The sequence below is a fragment of the Castor canadensis genome, chromosome 8 (assembly GCF_047511655.1).
Source record: "Castor canadensis chromosome 8, mCasCan1.hap1v2, whole genome shotgun sequence".
In the NCBI taxonomy this organism is placed as follows: Eukaryota; Metazoa; Chordata; class Mammalia; order Rodentia; family Castoridae; genus Castor; species Castor canadensis.
Window position 1 is genome coordinate 15,082,603 of NC_133393.1, and position 18,103 is coordinate 15,100,705.

An 18,103-nucleotide genomic window follows, 5' to 3' on the forward strand; every position below is an offset into this window, starting at 1 on the left:
TGGCCAGCCATCCATGGAGGAGGAGGTCCGGGAGGGGCTTCCTGCTCACCTGGCCCAGATGCTGAGCTGCCTAGGAATCCTCACCCTGGTCCTCCTGGTCTCCCTCACATCCCTTAGCCCCTGGCCTCGAGGGAGAGTTGAGGCTGAAAGACACAGGATGTGGGAGAGGTGGGCACCCCCAGGTCACATGCATGGAAGCTGGTACACCTCACACCATTGCATAGTCTCGTCAGTGTTACAGATACATGCACCTGTGGGCTCAGCAATGCCATTTTCTGGAATATTCTACCACAATAGCTCATTCATAAAAAGGGTATGTTCACACAGCCTTGTTATGGCAGAATGGCTGGGAATGGAGAGGAGCAGAGCCAGGTCACTGGGTGATGGCTCATGGTAGCTGTGCATCTTGCCTGTAAGGAAGCTCCCAGATGTCTGGTCAATGATGAGACCACAGTGTGGCACAATGCGTATATCATCCTCACGCTTTTACAAAAAACCCCAGAATGTGTAAATGCTTGTATACTCAGATTGGAGGTGTGAGGCTTGTGCACCTTGGGCATTCAATAACTAAATAAAAATTATAAACAAATGAACACGGGAGGCCTGGGGCTTCCTTCCTTCCCTCCCTCCCTCCTTCCTCCCCCCTGAACCATTCTAGCCATTGTGCCTGGAAGTGCCAGCAATAATCCTGTGTGCCTACTTTTCAAGACCTTCCTTTGCTGAGTCTTCTCCTCAGGACACCCCAAGATCTCTACCATGGGACATTTTCCTGTTCCCCAGGTCCAGGATGGGGGGGCACATAACCTGCCGACTCCCCACACCAGCATCCACGCTCCTGGGCACAGCCTCTGTTTCTCAGGTCTGCCAGGGCTGGCCAAGCCCTCCTCTCTGCACACTGAGGGCACTGGATCCATGGCCTCTGAGGCCCTGAAAGTCCTGACCCAACTTCCTTCTTTATCAGGTCCCTGACAGCTGACACTAGGGAATGTGACACCCACTCAGGCCATAGCTGGTCCCCCAGCAAAGCCCAGGTGCAAGTCAGGTGGTGTGGGCCTAGGGGTGACCCCTCTCTGGGCACCCTTCTGCCACTGACATGGAGTCACCCTGTGATTTGGAGCGACTTCATAAGAAAGTGTGGAGAAGCTGGAGTCAGCAGATTAATTAATCAAAACCCGAACACATCTGTTGTTAATTAATCCTCTGCCAATGCCAAGGTTAACTCTTCCCCTTCTGGGTGGTCCCTTCTGAAAGCAAAGGGACGGGTGGGGAGTGGTGCCCTTCCTCCCCTCCTTTGGGGAGCATGAGCCAGGACGAGAAGGTGAAGGTCAGGGCAGCTTTCTGGGATTCAGAAAGCAGAAGAGGGGGACCCAGAGGGCAGGGCAGCCTTGCTCACATGGTTGCATTTTGGGAGGATTGGACAGTGTTTGCTTTTAGTCTTTTTTTGTGTGTTCGTGATTCTAGGATTTGAACTCAGGGCATACACCTGGAGCCACTCCATCAGCACTTTTTTGTCATGGGTTTTTTTTTTTTGAGATAGAATCTTGCAAATTATTTGCCTGGGCTGGCTTTGGACCTCAGTCCTCCTGAGTAGCTAGCATTACAGGCGTGAGCCACTGGGGACAGGCTTACTTTTAGTCTTGAGGTCTATGGAAATGGATCATGAGTCCCAAGGAAATCAGAGATGGACAAATATCTTTATTTACAGCATCAAATAGAACAGACCCTCCCTCCATCCCTCCCCTCTTCCAGTCTTTCCCATACTGTTCCCCACTTCTGCCCCACCCCAGACCCAGGCCTGCCCTCTTACAGGTCACCGAATGGGTTATGGCTCCACCCAAGAGCGCAGGAAAGGAGCAGGAAGGGGACAGGGCCTCTTTTCACATTTTCTGTGCTCCAAGCTGGGGGTAGCAGGGGGAGGGCATCAGGAGCAGAGGTAGAGAAGCATGTGGCCGCCTGGACAAGCTTGCCCCCTCCCCTGACTTTCACAGTGTTCTGCAGCCCTGGCCACTGGTTCTGTCCCCCCAGGTCCTCGGTGCTGTGTTCCTGGTCACCTCCTGGGAAGGGCCGGCTTGTCTGCGGAGGCCTCGCTCCATGGCTGAGGTGGCCCCTCTGGGCACCAGGCTGTCTCACAAGGGGCTAGGGGTCTGAGGGGGGCCTGGGTGGGCGGGAGGGGACGGGAAGAGGGGGTCAAGCTTTGTGTGACAGCCCTGCAGCATCAGGAGGAGAAGCAGAGGCCACAGCACTCCATGCAGATCTCCAGGCAGTCGGCAGACTCGCAGCAGGCGTCCAGGATGCCGCAGTCTAGGTCGCAGGGCAGGTCGCAGTCTGCACACTCTCCAGAGCTACAACAGCAGCAGCAGAGGCACGAATCCTCGGAGCTGCAGGAGCCACAGGTGGCACAGTCCAGGACGATGTTGCAGAGCGTCAGGAACTCGCAGAACAGGCAGGACAGGATGCAGTGGACGCAGCAGTCTGCAGGGCAGTGGGCAGTGAGTGATAGTTAGGGGCAGGGAGCCCCAGGCACTGTAGCCCAGTGGGGCTGCCAAGCACCTGCTGTTGCACTCAGCTACTGTAGTTCTTCCCACTGCTCCAGGAAGCTGTTTCTTTATAGGCAATGACCCGAGGCCCAGGAAGCAAGGGAAGCTCGTCAGAGTGAAGGTTGGAGCCCAGGCAGTGGGGATCAGGAGTCTCTGCTCTTAACCTCCCTCTGCTTATTTAACAAACACAGAGGTGAGGACATGTTCCAGGCACTGTTGTAAGTGTGGTGCATGAATTAAACTCTACTCCCCACTCCCTGCCTTTAGCCATCCCTCCCAACCTGCTGTCCAGAGGGAGCCTTTTAAAATGTTCAGTGAGCTAGAGGCATGGCTCAGGTGGGAGAGGGTTGCCTAGCAAGCACTCCCCACCCCTGACCTCTGGCCGCCTGTCTTCCCCAGGGGCTCGTTGTCTTCCCCTGTTCCACACATTGCTCTACACGATCACATCTCACACCCCTGTGGGCTCCACCGGCTAACCATCTGGATGGGGTAGCTCTCTTCACATGCAGACCTAGTGAAGTCACTATCTTGTTAAAACCCCCTATTGCCCTCCAGATCCAGTCTGGGCCGTCCCACAGCTCCACCCTGGCCTGGAGTCTCACGTCCCATCTCCGCACCTTGCACTTCATCTCCCAATCTTATTAACCACCTCTGCCTCTGTGCCAATGTCCCCTGGCTGGATCCTTGCCTCAGTCTAAGACTCCTCTTCCAGAGATGGCCCAACTCCCCTTGCCAGCTTTCTGTCCCTGTGTTAATACAAACCTCTGTGCATAGTTTTATCACTACACTTGTCATATCATACGGTGATGGCCCATCTGTGTCCCTCTCATGGAAGCTGTGTGAGGACAGGGGCTGCGTCCCACACACAGCATACACTCAAAGGCTATGTTAATTAAATGAATACCCTCCTCCTCTGTCACACATAAGACCATTGGTTTCAGAACACGTTAAGTACAAGTGTGGACAGTGAATCTGTTTGCAGGTGAGTGGACCAGGGTCCCCCAACATGAGCAGGAGTGAAGGTTCGGCAGCCCCTGAGCTCCAGGCAAAGAACTGGTGCCTGATAGGGCAGGCAGAGGGGCTAGTTGCCCCTGGTGGCCTGATGGGATCTTTGTGATACGTGAACAATGGCTAGGTGACAGATCCAGGTCCTCCAACCTCCTACCACACCTTGCAAGCCCACCTTCCTCCCCCAAGTTAAGATAATTTTATTCTGCTTTTACTGAAACGGTGGGCCACTCCTGGAGGAAAATTTCTTTTGGTGCTGGGGATGGAAATCATGGCCTTGTGCAAGCTAAGCACACACTCTTCCACTGAGCGACACCCCAGTCTCTCAGGGACATTTTCTGGTTCCACAAATGATTTAAGCAGGATCAGCCCAGGTGGCTCCATTCCTAGGAGAGCAACTCTAGGACAGCAGGGAGAGGGAGGGGTTGGCCTTGAACGCCTGTCTGCCTCACTTTACCCAATAGGTGTGCTTTGCAGGATTTGAAGGCTTGAGCAGGCATTGAGGGCTTGTTAGGACCCAGGCTTCTGGGCCCTGCCCTAGAGATTCGGATCTGGTAGGCCTGGAGTTCTGAGTTTCTAACCAGCAACGTGGTGGTGGTGCTGCTGCTGCTGGCTGTGGGTCAGGCTTTCAGAGGTTCCCTTGGGGCAGGGACAGGATGGGGGTGCATGGCTGCTTACCTTCCTGCGCCTGGAGCGGGATCTGGGAGGAGGCCGATTTAGTGCTGCTCTTGCTTTTCTTGCTGCCCTGGCTGGCCAGAGATGGGTGTGTCTGCAACTTCCGGTGGGACTTGGGGCCACCCAGAGCACCATTCCCCGCCTGCCTGCCACCACCCAGCTCTGAGGGGTGACCAGAGCCATTTGGCAGTAATGGGGTACAGCCCAAGGGGTTTCCTTGAGGCTGGCCTGCAGAGATGAAGAGAAAGGGTGATGGGGACAGGGTGGGACCACCTAGGGCCCCCCTCCAGCTTCGCTGTAGTCTTGCCTGTTCTTAGGGGCACCACAGGGCACCTAGCTAGGCTTGTCATCTGCAGATGGGGAAACTGAGGCCCAGAAGGCAGAACTGACTAGCTCAGAGTCACACCATGAAATAACAGACTGCCTTCTAGCCCAGTGCTCATTCCAGAAAAAACAGAGGTGTGTATGAAGAGCCTGGACCCCACTTTCTTAGCCTACATGAACCCATTCTCCTGCTTGGGATCCTAGGATTTGGGCTAGGCTATGGGAGTGAGGGGCAGGGATGAGTTGGTTGTGGGTGTGTGGGGGAGGGGGGAACAGCAGTGAAGCAGTTAATCTTTACCTTGGCTGCTGCCAAGCCCCCAGCTGTTTTTGCCCTTCGTGTGCTGGGTGATTTATTGGAAACATCTGTTTGGAGACACTCGCCTGGCCCTGGACTCAGGGGCTCCTCACAGCAGCCCCTCTATCTCCTGCTCCTTCCCTGTAAACTTTCAGCCCTCTGCATCCCACCCTGCCTGGCCTCTGTGGGCAGCTGGCAGTTTTCAGAGGGGCCTTTGGGGTTGGGTGAGAAGGGAGAGAAGGGAATAAGCTGGTGGGAGATCCCCAAGGCCGGGACCATCATCTGTGTCAATGGGGTACAGGGAAGTTGACCTTGGGCAACCCCCCCTAAGACCAGTCTCTTCCCAGACCTCACTCAGAAGTAGCTCTACTGGATGGCTCGGTTCTGTTCTCAGGAGGTGAGGGCAGGTGTATGTGCTGGTCAGAGCAATGAGACCAGGTCACAGAGCTCTGGAATCCCCTAGCTCCTCCTCCAGGACTCCATGAGTCCTGGGCAGGGTCCTCTGTAATCATGGGTTGGGATCTGGACCCCTGACTCCCTCCAGGCTGGCCTGCTTGTTTGACTTTTACAGGAGGGAGATGTCTGGGAACGCTAAATGCTCAGAGGAGAGGAAAGGGACTTGGGTCTTCTAGTAATGATAATGGGCCCAACACAGAGCACTGACTAAGTACTTGCTGCATGCCAGCCACTGTTCTCAGTAACTGCTAATTTTTCTCTCACTGACTCTTTCTGGTAGAACAGCACCTTTCTTTTACTGATAAGGAAACTGAGTTCTAGAGAGGTATGGTAAGTTGCCCAAAGTCCCACAGCTAGTGTCAGAGGTGGGACCAGCCTGGAGATTAGCAGCCAGACTTAGAGGGCAGAGAGGCTGGGTGCCCAAGGGATGGGGAATGCACTGCTACCATCAAACGGTCACTACTCATAGGTAGGACTTTATATGTTTTGAACAGTTATTAGGTTCCGGGCAGAGTACTAAAGACACACAGTAATTTCTTTAAGCATCACGGTAGATCTACAATTGAGCCCCATTTCTCAGATGAGAAAACTGAGACCCAGAGAGGATAAAACTTGCCAAAGGTCCCACAGCTAGGAAGCAGAGGAGGGAGGGCAAGGAGACTGGGAAGGAGAAGCCCAGGACAAGGTGGGAATAGGGGAGACAGGGCTCTTGCAGAAGCTCCATGCTGCGGGGTGAGGTGTGACTGGGGCCTACATCTGGTAAACAGGGGTAAGGCCATGGGAGTGGCCAGGCCTGAATCATCCTGGCCTCACAGAGTAGTCTGGGCTGAGCCCTTGGCCAGCCTGGGTAGCCCTTGCCCTGCTGCCTAAACATGGGCACACTGGCCACAGGGCGGGAGCATGTGGTAAGCCCAAGGTCGTGGAGGTGCAGCAGACACAGAGCTTGCCTGTGGCCTTGGCTGTGGGGTGGCAGAGGGGATGGAGGTGGGGGTGGTGCTGAGTCACAGAGCAAACACTTGGGGCCATAGACACAGGAGCGTCTGTCCCACTCCCACCCAGGCCCCCTCCTCCGTGGCCGTGGCACTGACCTCCTTCTCTCAGTTCTGCAGGGCGTGTCCAGAAGGCTGAGGACACCAAGCTAGCAGCACTCAGTAACTGACTTCCCGCATGCCTCAGCTGGAGGCGGCTCCCTGCTCATGGGACCAGCAGGGCCAAGCATGCATAGCAAAGAGTGCTGGGTCAAACCTCAGTGCCAGCTTGTGCCCAGGCTGGGCTTGCTCCTTGTGACTCTGTTTCCTAGTCTGTAAAGTGGGCTTGGTAATAGCTAACCTGCTGCCCCACTGTAGGCTGAGTTGAACACATGAGCTCATTCAAAGAAAGTTGGAAGGAAAAAATGCGTCCCAATTTGGGTGATCTTCATTAGTTATTACAAAAGTGATCCCCTCGGCCTCTTCCCCTGCTCGAGAGTGAGGGGACGAATTCCTCCCGCCGCCCCCAGGACTCCTTGGAGACCTCAAGGCAGGCCTGGGAATGGAGCTGAATTTTACTCCTTACTTCCCAGAGCAACTGGGGGCTTCCTTTTGCCCTGAATCCCTAGAAGGGTGGGGCTGCATCAGGCTCCAGCTCCTGCTCCACCCAGCCCAGCTCCCTGCAGGAGGCAGAGGCACCTCTTTCCCTCTGAATAATCACATTGTCGGGGCCACGGACGCACAGTGACAGCATCTCAAGCCTTCCACTGCCCACATTGCTACCCTCAAGGTCCTGGGCAAGAGGGGTGCCCATGGGTGCCCATTGCATTTTTTACAGCCCATCTGGGTTGGATCCCCTTGGGCAACTCTGGCAAGTTGCCACCCAGTCCCTGGTCCCCCTACAACTCACATGTCACAGCTTCTGTGGGGACATCGAGGTCAGTGCTGTCCGGAGCCTGGGGAGCCCCAGGGCCACTGCCTTGGGACATGGGGGGTGCCTCTTCCTCCAGGGAGCCCTCCTCTGATGCTGCTTTGGCAGGGTGAGCACATCCTGCTTCTAACTCCAGCTCAGGTAGGAGGGGCAGGGTCTGGGCTAGGGAAAAGGACAGATGACAGACAGATGACTGACGTTCATTTCCCTGGTACCCTCCTGTGTGTTCAGCTCTGGGCCCCAACCCACAGCCCAGCATGCCCTGGTCTTTGTACCAGTTACCCAGCCCTTACCCCATCTGGCAATGGCGCTAGACTCCAAAATAGAAAGGTCCCAAGCTATAACCAATGTGTGAGCAAGGGTATGCGTGTCTGTGTGCACACATGTGACCATGCATGAGTATATGTGTGTGGTGTCAGGAAAAAGGGCCACAGACATGCAGTATAAAGGGAAAGAGGGGGGGAGCAAAAATAACACGGAGAGAGAGAACACACAGCTGGTCGGTGAGAGAGAGAGAGAGAGACACGCTTGCAGAGTGACAGGGAGAGAGAAAGACTCAGAGGGACAGGGAAAAGTGGAAGCCAAGAAGAGATTTAGTATGGAAGGCATGGGAGATTAGTGACCGACAGTGGGGAGACATGCTAGCACTTGAGTCAGTGGTAGAGAGAGATAAGGATGACAGGGGCAGAGGCAAGGGAGAAGGGTGTGTGAGACAGAGAGGGCTACAAGGCCCCGACATGGAGAAACCGGGTCAGAGACAGAATGATGGTCGTGGCCAGAGGAGTGAGAGGAACCTGGGTGGTGAGGAGCAAGGAGGGGCCCAGGCAGGAAGGGAGACCAGGAGACAGCCCGGGAGCCCTGGGGAAGAGGTGAACCGCAGCCACGTGTAATTATAGTGGTTCTGGGCAGGGTGGGCGGAATGCAGAAATGGAGCCACCTTCAAACCACAACTCCCCAGGCGACAGGACGAGGGCCACTGGGCTCAGAAGAGGTGATGGGGGGATGGGAGATGGCAGAAGGAGGCAGAAAGCAGTGGTCTGAGAGCCCACAGCCTCAGCCATTGGGCACAGGGAGGCCTGGGGGTGAAGCCAGGGGTCACTGTAGCAACCACAGGGTGCAACTTCCTCTCAGCAGACCCCGGGCTGCACTGTGCAGCCACAGCAGGGATGACAGGGGCCTCAGTGCATGGCCTCCCCATTAACCTCTCCCCTCATGCCTTCCATGCTGGGAGGAGGAGAAGAGAGACAAAAACAAGAGTCTTGGAGAGATTCAGAGAATAAAGGGCCTGGGGAGGCAGAGCCACACAGAGCGGGCAGAGAAAGATGGAGGGAAACCGCAGTGAAGCCCAGAGAGAAAAAGCTCACCCCCACCCCCAGCCCATCCATACCCCACAAAGAGCCTGACAGAGACAAAGAATGGCGTTGTAAATGGAAATGCATTCAATCACAGGGAACAGAGAGGGCTTCCAGGTGTCCTTCTCTGAGCAGGCTCCAAACTAGGGGGAAGGAGGGATGAGAACAGAGGGTGATAATTAACGGATCAATTAAAGTTGGGTGCACAGATCTGGGGGATGGGTGCTGGAAGCAGGCCAAGGGGATGATCCAGTGGCCCAGCTGCCTCCATTCCTGGGCTCTGAGCCTGCAACCCTGAGGATCCCTGTTCCAAAGACCCTCGCCCCCTCATGACCAGGGGGACAGGGGTCCCAGAGGCCTACCTATGAGGATACCCAGAGGATACCTACCCAGAGGATAGGAGGGCCAAGCGGGCATGCTCCCTCCTGCCCAGGGCAAACCACATGCTCTGCCTGGATATGGGAGCTGGGGCAGGGAGGAGGAGCCGGGGCTCCTGGAGGGAGCCTTCCCAGGGTGTCTTCCCAGTGCCCACAATTGCTGCCGGCAGGGGGCGGTGGTGGTGGTGGTGGTACAGGTTTTCTCCATCCCTGCCACCTGGATTAACCACAGAGAAGTCCAGTGGCTCTTGGCAGGTCACAGGAACAAGAGGGAGCAGGTAGCCATGGCAATAGGCAGAGAACACTGGCTGCTAGATGAGCTTCTGGAGCCCCTGGTCCTCGTCAGCTCAGACACGACTCTTGATGGCTAAGACCATGTTGGCATGAAGACAGAGGCTGGGGGCTTGGGTTCTAACTTCCAGGAAGGAAGGGGCTTGCCCAGCTCTGCACCCCCGCAGTGGAGGCATCTCCTTAGAGGCCCTGAGTTGACCTTCCCATGTAGTTTAATGAAAGACGCCTGAGCAAGGAGCTGGACGAGCCAAGTCTCGGTTGTTACCAGTTACCAGCTTGGACAAGTTACCAGAATGTGAAGGGGACCCTAATGCTCACTTACCCCTCAGAGTTTCAGGGAGCAAAATGCACGGTAGTGCCCTAGCATGCAGGGTCATTGAGGACCACTTCCATTTACCCACTCATCCACCACTGCTTCTTTCCTTCCCTTTCCCTCCCCTTTCTTTCCCTCAATCTCCCTCCTCTTTTCTTTCCTCCCTTCCTTTTTTACCCTTCCTTCTTTCCTTCCTTTCTTCCATCCATCTTTCCCCCTCCCTTCCTGTCTGCTGTCAGCTCTGATTGGATATGCCAGAATAAGAAAAATCAGGCTACTGCTGAAGTTCTCTGTCAGGGTGGAGTGGGGCTGTCACCATACACCGAGGGGCAGCAAGCTGCCAGGTGTGGTGATGCATGCCTGTAATCCCAGTGCTCAGAAAGACGGTGAGTTCAAGGTTAGCCTGGGCTACTTAGTGAGATTCTGTCTGAAAACAAAGCAACAAACAAAACAAAAAACCAAAACATTAGAGCATCTGTTAAAATTGAGGAAGTACAAAAGATGGGCATCTAGCCCAGGTATGTGGCCAGGAGGCTTCCTGGAGAAGGCAGTGCCCACACTGAGTGTTGGACAATCATCAGTAACAAAGGGGAATGTTAAGAAGAGCAGCGGGAACCTGGGTAGTGGGAATGAAGGGGAACCTCATGGTGTTTGGTGGTGGTGGTACTGGAAAGCCTGGGAAAGTAGCTGGGCACAAGAGGCCTCAGGATCACTTCCCAAGCTTTTTCCTGAGGTTACCAGGGTGCACTAGGTAACACTGTCAGTTCTGTAGTACACAGAGCCAAGATCCTTGCTCCTTTGACTCTCAGGGTTAGAGAGGGAAAAAGGCAAGAAAGAGGGTTTAAGGAGACTGGAGGCCCCATCCCAGTACTCCTCACTCAAAGTGTCACTCTCTCCACTCTCCTAAGTCACCTACAAGGCTGGTGATCTTGAATTTGCTGGGAATAGAAAACTATAGGAAGCCCAGACCAAGGCCAAGGAGGCCCAACCTGCAGGAATCTTGCCATTATGGAGTGAGTCTGAGACCTGGGAGGGAAAAGGAAGAAGAAAAGTTAAGTCCAGTGGTCTTGGCTTGGACACACAGAGCCAGGACAGGCAGCAGTAGAGGTGAATGAACCATGGGCCCAGAGACAGGTAGGCAGAATCAGAAGGAAGAAGCAGCAGTGGGAAGACCTAGTCTGTGAAGAAGACATTGCCCCAGAGTTCGCAGACATCAAGACACTGATGGTGGGACAGTGCTTGCCTGGAGTAGGTGGAGCAGAAAAGCCAGGCCAGAAGTGGGTCAAGTGCCCCCACAAGGGTTCAATTTTTCTTCTGTGGCCGAGAGATGCCACTGTCCAGCCTTGGAGAGAACATCTTAGAGCATCTTCTGAAAGGTGCAAGTATGGAGTGGGTCGAGGGAAGGAAGGCATGGCCAACAGAGGCCAAGAGGGGCAGCTATGTGGATGTGCAATTTATTTTTATTTAATTTTTGGCAGGACTGGAGTTTGAACTCCAGTCTTTGTGCTTGAGAAGCAGGCACTACCGCTTGAATCATGCCTCCAGCCTTTTTTTATTTTTTCTGGTAATTTTGGAGATAGGATCTTGTTTTTTGGCCAGATGGTCTGAACCACTATCCTTCTATTTTAAGCTTTCTATACACCACCATGCCCTGTTTTTTCCCCCATTGAGATGGGGTCTTGCAAACTTGTTTTGCCAGAGCTGGCCTGGAACTGCAGCCGTCCCAATCTCAGCTTCACAAGTAACTAGGACTATAGTGTGAGCCACCAGCACCCAGCTTGGACGTGCAATTCTTCTCCTGCATAAACACTGCTGAAGGGGTGAACAGGGTGGGGTAGAAGTCTCCAGTTGGACCCTATCCTTCTGTTCACCAGCTGCATACCTCCTCCACCTGACCAGAGTAGCACCCTTTTCTAACTTGCACAGGGGCACCAAACATACTAGTAGCATCTTTGAACAGAACCCTGCACCCATTAAGAAATACAGAAAGGCAACAGCCCTATGGCTTCAGCACACTTCTGTTCTTGGAACATGGGATAAGGTTCTGGTCCATGCCCTGAGTTCTAGAAAGACAGCCAGCCCCTGAAGGGAGTGGAAGGGTCATATTTAAATCCATAAGCCCAGGAGGCAAGACTGAGAAACTCATACCCACAGCAGGGACTTTGAGGGCCTTCGCTGCCTGATGAGACATTGTCTTAGGCCAAGAAGGAATTAGGGGGCCTATTCCAGGTAGGATGGGTTCACCCCAAGCCTGGACAGTGCCCATGTTTTGGAGCTCCACGGCCTTGTCCCTTAAGACCAGCCCCCCTCTGTTGTCTTTGTGGTCAGTGGATCTGGGTTTCTCCCTTGGCTCTGAGCCTCTCTGGAGAGAAGTCCAGGACTTCTGGTCAGAAAGTGGTAGCTGAAACTCCCCACTTCAGTTTCTGTTTAGCCAGGTATTCAAGGCCTCCATTGACATCTTCAATCAATGAACAGAGGTACTGAACTCCAGGCAGCCTGTCCATGGCCCTAGGCCATCATCAGGCCTTCTCACAAATCCACCCATGCTTATATTATTTTTTCTTTCTTTTCTTTTTGGTAAGGTTGGGGCTTGATCTCAGGACTTCATGCTTGCAAAGGAGATGCTCTTCCACTTGAGTCATATCTCCAGTCCATTTTGCTCTGCTTATTTTGGAGATGGGGTGTCCTGAACTATTTGCCTGGGCTGGCTTCAAACTGCAGTTCTGATCTCAGCCTCCCAAGTAGCTAGGATTATAGGCGTGAGCTACTGGTGCCAGCTCCTATGTTGTTCATCTTGGCCATGCTCACATCAGCCCATCCTTCCTGGCTCATCTCTTTTGCCTTCTTTGACCCTCCCCCCTCCCCAATCACCAACCATTCTCTAAGTGGCCTAGCTGCTGAGAACTCAGCACCTGTGTCCTCCTTGTTAATTTGAACTCAGTAGTGAAGTGCTGGCTCCTGGTTGAGACTGAACAGCCCTCTCCACCTCTCTCCCTTGGGGTGATCAGCTTCACCTCTGCACCCTCAGCAGACAATCAGTAAATGTATGTGAGTGAGTTGGAGTTCAGAATGCCCCAGTCAGGAGAGGGAGAGAAAAGAGGATTAGGTTTACATGGGGTCCTGAGCCCCAAGAAGGCCCAAGCAGGTGGACTCCTTTGATGTACATGTAGGTTCATGTGAACGTGGACCTGCTAGTCACCATCCCAGGCCACCAAGCTGAGGACTGATGAGGCCCTGAGCTGCCAGTTAGGCTGCATGGAGCTGTTTTATTTTAGGTCCAAAGGCTCCAATTCCCCAGGAAATTCAATTTAGAGCCACGTGCAGGAATGTGACACCCCAGTGCCAGGCAGGAATCAGCTTGTGGATTAGGGAGCCAGGCTCTTGGGGCTCCCAGGGATGGGTGGGGAGGAGGCCACTGGGAGAGCCAAGGGTGTGGGGGCTTGGTAACCTGCCCTAACCAGAGCTGCCCTGAGTCCCCTTGTGCCCTGGCCCTGTCTGCATCTTGGGCAGCTGAGGGAGGGGACTGTCTTGCCAGCAGGGCCCCTGGGGGTGGGGGATTGGGGGTGGGCAGTGGTATGGCCTTGCTGTTCTGTCAGCACCCGGGGAGTGTGGGGGATTCTGGTCTCGGATTCAGGCGTCTGTAGGGTTTTGGCTAGGTCTCCTGCGGTTTGGGCTTCCTGGGCAGCAGGCTGTTTCTCCCAAGGCAGCAGCAGAGCAGGGTCTAGTGTTATGAAAGCCACATTGTCTGGCCCAGTTCAGACTGGGGAGGGGGCTTGCTGGGGCACTGGGGAGCCTCAAATTACAGACCAGGGCCTACTCCTCCTAGTGGCTTGCCCTACACTCTGGAGCCTGCCTTGAGCACACTTTGCCCCCTCCTCTGCTGCTGGGCGGAGAATAGGTCAGGCAAGGGAGGGGATCTTGGAAGGAGGTATGGAGGAGAGAAGAGAAAAAAAGGATAAGGGGAGGAAGAAATCATGGAAAAGTGGAGGTGGGAGAGAGGCCAAAAGGGACAGAGAAGCTTCCCAGACACAAAGATTTCCCAGGCCCCTCTCCCTCCAGGCTGAACGAGAAAGGGGCTCAGAGAAACTCATTCCCCAGAAGTCCAAGTCCTAGTTCCAGGGGCTCTATTCCAACGGCAGGGACTGTAAGGGCTGTGAAGATGGACAGCAGACATGATGGTCATCTATGAGCTGGCCACTGGCCAGCACTCCCATTGGTCCTCACTCCCTGTCCCCGCCCACCTCCACAGCTGTGGGGAGCCACAATAGGTAGCTAGATAACTGCATCCCTCTCCAAACAGTGAGCTAAGCCCTGGTAGTGAGGAGACTGAGATCAGAGAGGGGAAGGCACTTGTCTAAGGCCACTCAGGGAGTTAGTACCAGAGGCCCAGGAGTGATCTTCATTATTCAGAGCAAGAAAGACAGGAAAAGGGCTGGGTAGGACAAAGGGAGAGCATCAGGCTGACCTAGAGGATCAGAGTCCAGAGGATGGATTCAAGTCAGGAATTCAGGCCTACACTCCTGCACCCTGCCCCCATCCCTGAACAAATCCCAGATGTGCCTAACTTAGCTGGGACCCTGACACCCATTGTGAGCCTCAGCAGAGGCTCTGTACAGTGAGAGGAAGAGCCATGGCTGTAACTCAAGGAGTTGCAAGCCCTCCCTTGGTTAAGGAGGCTCCTTAGGAGAATCTGGGTATGTTAGACACGCCGTGTGGGTAGGAGGCATTTTACTAGGTGTGAACACTGGTAGAAGTGTGTGTGTGTGTGTGTGTGTGTGTGTGTGTGTGTGTGTGTGTGTGTGTAGGGGGAGGGGAGAGCGAGCGAGAGTGTCTGCAGGGTAGGTGTGGTAGGAAGAGAGGGCCAGGGAGGGGAGACGGCAAGAAGGAGGGGAGGGGCTGGGTCCTGTAGCCACTAGTGGCAGACAAAAGTTTTCGGGAAGCTCTGGACTCTGGTTGGGCTGGGGGAAGGGAAGGAGAGAGACTCAGACACCCCTACGCCACCTAAGGCCCCCATAAATATTTACACACTGGGCAGAAATGGTTGGGACACAAATCCCAGACGGACAGACACTACTCTGTGTGTGTGTGTGTGTGTGTGTGTGTGTGTGTGTGTGTGTCTGGTGTTGGAGTTGGGGGGAGTTGGAGCCAACTTGGCGCAGCTGCTGCCTCTGTTCCGGGCCCTGCCTCCTCACCCCGGCCCTCTACTCTCCTTGGACCGGGTCCCCATACCCGACTTCTCGCCTCCACCCCACCCAAGCTCCGCGGAGCCGTCTCCTCGCGTCTCAGGGAGGAGGGAGATAATTAATATACCCGCTGCGCACTCCGCTGCCATCCACCTTCGCTCTCCATTCCCGATCCTACCTGGGTCGGGAGCTGCACTGGGGGCTCCATGGGACGCGTCGCAGCGAGAGGGGCGCTGGCCGCTCACCTGGGACATCTGCCCGGGACCTGCGGAAAACAGGGCTCAGCGGGCGGGGGCCGACCTCCCCCGGGAGTGTAGCCGGATGGGGGACAGGTGGGGGGCTCCGGCGCCGACACGCGCCTCCCCCCGCCGGCACGGCCCCTGACTCACTGGTGCAAGCTGCGCGCTGCTCTTGTCCAGCCGGGATCACCGCGCCAGGGGCCCCATGCGCGCCTGCGGTCCCCTCCCCTCTCACTAGTTCTTCTCTCCCATTTCGGCGCCAGCTCGCACCCACCGCTCGCCCCTTCCTTCTTCCTTCTCTGGCTCCAGCCCCCTCGCTCCTCCCCTGCTTGCTTCTCCCCCTCCCTTCGGTCCTGGCCCACCCTGTCCCCGCCCCCTCCTCGCCTTCCCAGTCGCACCCCCCACCACGTCCCCTCCCCCGCGCGGGACTAGGCGCTGCCTGGCCGGACACGTCTGTCCGCGGGGCGTCAGAGGCCCGAGCCCCCACAGGAAGCCGGCTCGGCTCGTTTCCTCCCCGCGCCCTGAGCCGGGGCCCCAGTCTCCCCAAATCTCCGCCTCCCGAGGCCCAGAGCACAAGGGGCTGCACAAGGGGCTGCGTGTTTTCCTTCTGTCTTCAACTCTGTAAAAGTTTGCAGAAAATCAGAAAAGAGAGAGAAACCACAACCATTCGGGCCAATTGTCTGGATAAATTGCAGTCTCAAATATCACTGTCCCAAAGATGGGAGCGATCCTCTGGCACCCTTTGCCCATCCCCTCGGTCTCCGCTCCGGGTACTAAGTCCGGTGCCCGGGATCTGGGGCTCGGAGACCACAAGTCCAGCCGGCGAGAAACTGTCCCTCCGAGAATCCGCCTAGTGACTATCCAGCCTGGCGACTGTAACAGCCCAGAGCATCCCTCGCCCATCCCCACCTCCACCAGCTGGACGTGAGAATTCCTGCCAACAAACCCACCCTGGAAGCAAAGAGAGCTTTTCCCGGAATTCAGCCCTCTTTGGGGCTCCAGACAGGAATCCCAAGTCTTCGAACACCAGGGTGCGTGCAGAAAGACGAGGGCGGGGCCAGGCGGGTGCCACATCTGGAATTGTGAGCCCTCGTGGTAGGAAAGAGCCGCCGCCAGGCAGTCCAAGGGGGCTCAGGGACCCTCAGCGTGACCCCGGGACCCGATCCCCGACAAACGGGGAGGGCATGGAGTTTGTGGCCAGCCAGGTGGGGCTGGGCGTGCCCATGCGGCGATCCTAAGGTAGGGCGGCCCGCCGGGGTGTCCCAGACGCACTTGATCTAGACAGCCCCCAGCACCAGGGCCTGCGAGGACCAATTAGGGAGGCGCCAGGCCACCTCCCCTAGCCCTGCGTTACAGTCACGGCTGGAAGTGCGGAGCTGGGACGCTGGGGACCGGGCGAGAGACTCAGAGTTTCTCCTTGGTCTCTCCTGAGCCCTGGAAGTCACTACTTACCGCGTTCGCAGGACCTCTGGGCGCCGTCGGGGCCAGGACCAGCGTGGCCCCCACGGCGCCGAGGCACTCTCTCCACCCGCAGCCACGTCCCTGCGATGGGCCCGGGTGGCTTCGGGAAGGAGGCGGGACGGGCGGGACAGAGGGGGTCCGCCCTGGAGGCCGGGCTGCTCGTTGTGGGGGCCTGGCTGGGTGCCCCGGAGCCTGCTGCGAGCAGGCTGCTGTCTGGGAGCGCTGGAGAGTTGGGGCGCACTCCCCCTTCCTGGCACCGCCTGAGTCACTGGGACGCGCCCTGGCCAGGGCTTGGCGGCTGCTGCATTTTTCCCGGCTTACCTGAGCCTGTGGGCTGGGCCTCGCCTGCCTCCAAGGGTAACCCCATGGTCCCTCTCTGTCCTTTCCCGAAAATGGAGTCTCTGCCCCAACCACAGACCTCAAGGCGGCACCACCTTCTCCTCATATTTCTCAGTTTTAGTTCAGGGTCCCTAGGACCCACACAACCCCAATTCTGAAGCCACTTGTGTGATCGCTTAAGTCCCCCAAATCTAGCTCAGTATTAAAATCTGTTTTATTGGAAATGTAAACTATATTCTTAATTTAACCCCAAATGCCGGTTACACAGGTGCGGCCTGTGTAAGGATTAAGTTTACTGAACGTTGGAGGGACATGCACTTTGTGGCATACTGGACGAATTTAAACCCAACACCCGTGAAAATGAACTTTTCACGACAGAGCCCAATAAACTGCTCAGTAGGGGAGTGAGCTTTGGCATGGAACTAGACTTTGGATCCCAGCTCCGCCAACCACTGTGCTTCTTTGGGGGCGTCCCTGTGCCTCTCCCAGCCTCAGAAGGGAGGCACATTGGGGCCCTCAGTGTGTAGCCCAAAGGCCTCATTGTGACCAAGGACCAGGGCCATTTTAGTGAGGCACTAGCCGTGGGTGCACAATTTAGAGAGTGCCAAGACATGTAATATTTGAAGGCAATATTTTACAAAATGGGCAAACAGTAGCCCTGGTGGCCAGCTAGCTTTGTAAAGTTTTATTGGAACCAGGGCCAGGATTAGGATGAATTGAGTGAGACAAAATCGTGCAGTTCAGGGTTGAATCTTGACTTTATTTAAAATGGTGACATTTTGTCATCTTGAGCTTTTTTGCAGTTATTTTGATTTTAAACATATTGCAGGAAAGCATTTTTTTTTTCTTAGTGACTAAGGGTTTCTTGTTTTATTTTTTGTTGTTGTTTTTGGTACATGCCTGGACCAATGAGCTGTATCCCAAAAAAAAATCTGCTGAGGGGCCTTTTTTTTTTTTTCTCTCTTTATTTTGTGGTTTTTATTGTTGAATTTTTTTTGCTTGGTTGTTTTGTCTGGTTTTTTTTCTGAGACAAACTCTTAATAGGTAGCTCAGGCTGGCCTTGAACTCTACCTCCTCTTGCCTTAACCTGTGGAGTGCTAGAATTACAGGTGTGTGCCACCACACCTGGCTTAGCTGGGTTTTGTTGCTCTTTTAAGATTTGTACCTGAGCCAAGTGCCTCATTTACTCTAGGCTTCACAGGCCTCACCCTAGTCCCTGCCCTGAAGGACCTGGTCAGGATGCCTAGGTAAATAAAGGGAGGTCAAAGGTGCAACTGCCCCACCACCACACCAGGTGGGCTCTATACCTGAGCCCAGGCCTAGCTTTCCTGGGACCAAGTGGCTGGTACAAATA

The 18,103-nt window shown here is 55.2% G+C and overlaps 1 protein-coding gene across 11 annotated transcripts; it reads right to left on the reverse strand.

The window, feature by feature from the left end:
- Positions 1-1,688: 1,688 nt before the first annotated feature.
- On the reverse strand, positions 1,689-16,519 carry Mdfi (MyoD family inhibitor). Of its 11 annotated transcripts, XM_074082217.1 has the most exons (6): positions 15,100-15,275; positions 14,889-14,975; positions 8,936-9,290; positions 7,174-7,356; positions 4,224-4,448; positions 1,689-2,472 (listed from the first exon to the last, which is right to left on the reverse strand). In XM_074082217.1, exons 3-6 carry the CDS (start codon positions 9,129-9,131, stop codon positions 2,216-2,218), a joined length of 861 nt encoding a protein of 286 aa, XP_073938318.1. In that variant the 5' UTR covers positions 9,132-9,290; positions 14,889-14,975; positions 15,100-15,275; the 3' UTR covers positions 1,689-2,215. The 11 variants fall into 11 exon arrangements, with proteins under 11 accessions (XP_073938318.1, XP_073938322.1, XP_073938320.1 ...); XM_074082221.1 differs by lacking the exons at positions 8,936-9,290; positions 15,100-15,275 and adding an exon at positions 16,402-16,519; XM_074082219.1 differs by lacking the exons at positions 8,936-9,290; positions 15,100-15,275 and adding an exon at positions 16,402-16,519 and having other exon boundaries at positions 14,838-14,975.
- Between the last annotated feature and the right edge of the window lie 1,584 nt (positions 16,520-18,103).

What these genes read in the sequence shown, in the direction of transcription:
- Mdfi (XM_074082215.1), bottom strand. Translation starts at nt 16,023, where the DNA reads ATGTGGCACCCGCCTGGCCCCGCCCTCGTCTTTCTGCACGCACCCTGG. An exon ending in GGCAGCGGAGTGCGCAGCGG is followed by an intron (nt 7,357 to 14,837) that starts GTATATTAATTA and finishes CCTTTTCCCTAG; the next exon opens with CCCAGACCCTGCCCCTCCTA. An exon ending in CCCCACAGAAGCTGTGACAT is followed by an intron (nt 4,449 to 7,173) that starts GTGAGTTGTAGG and finishes TCATCTCTGCAG; the next exon opens with GCCAGCCTCAAGGAAACCCC.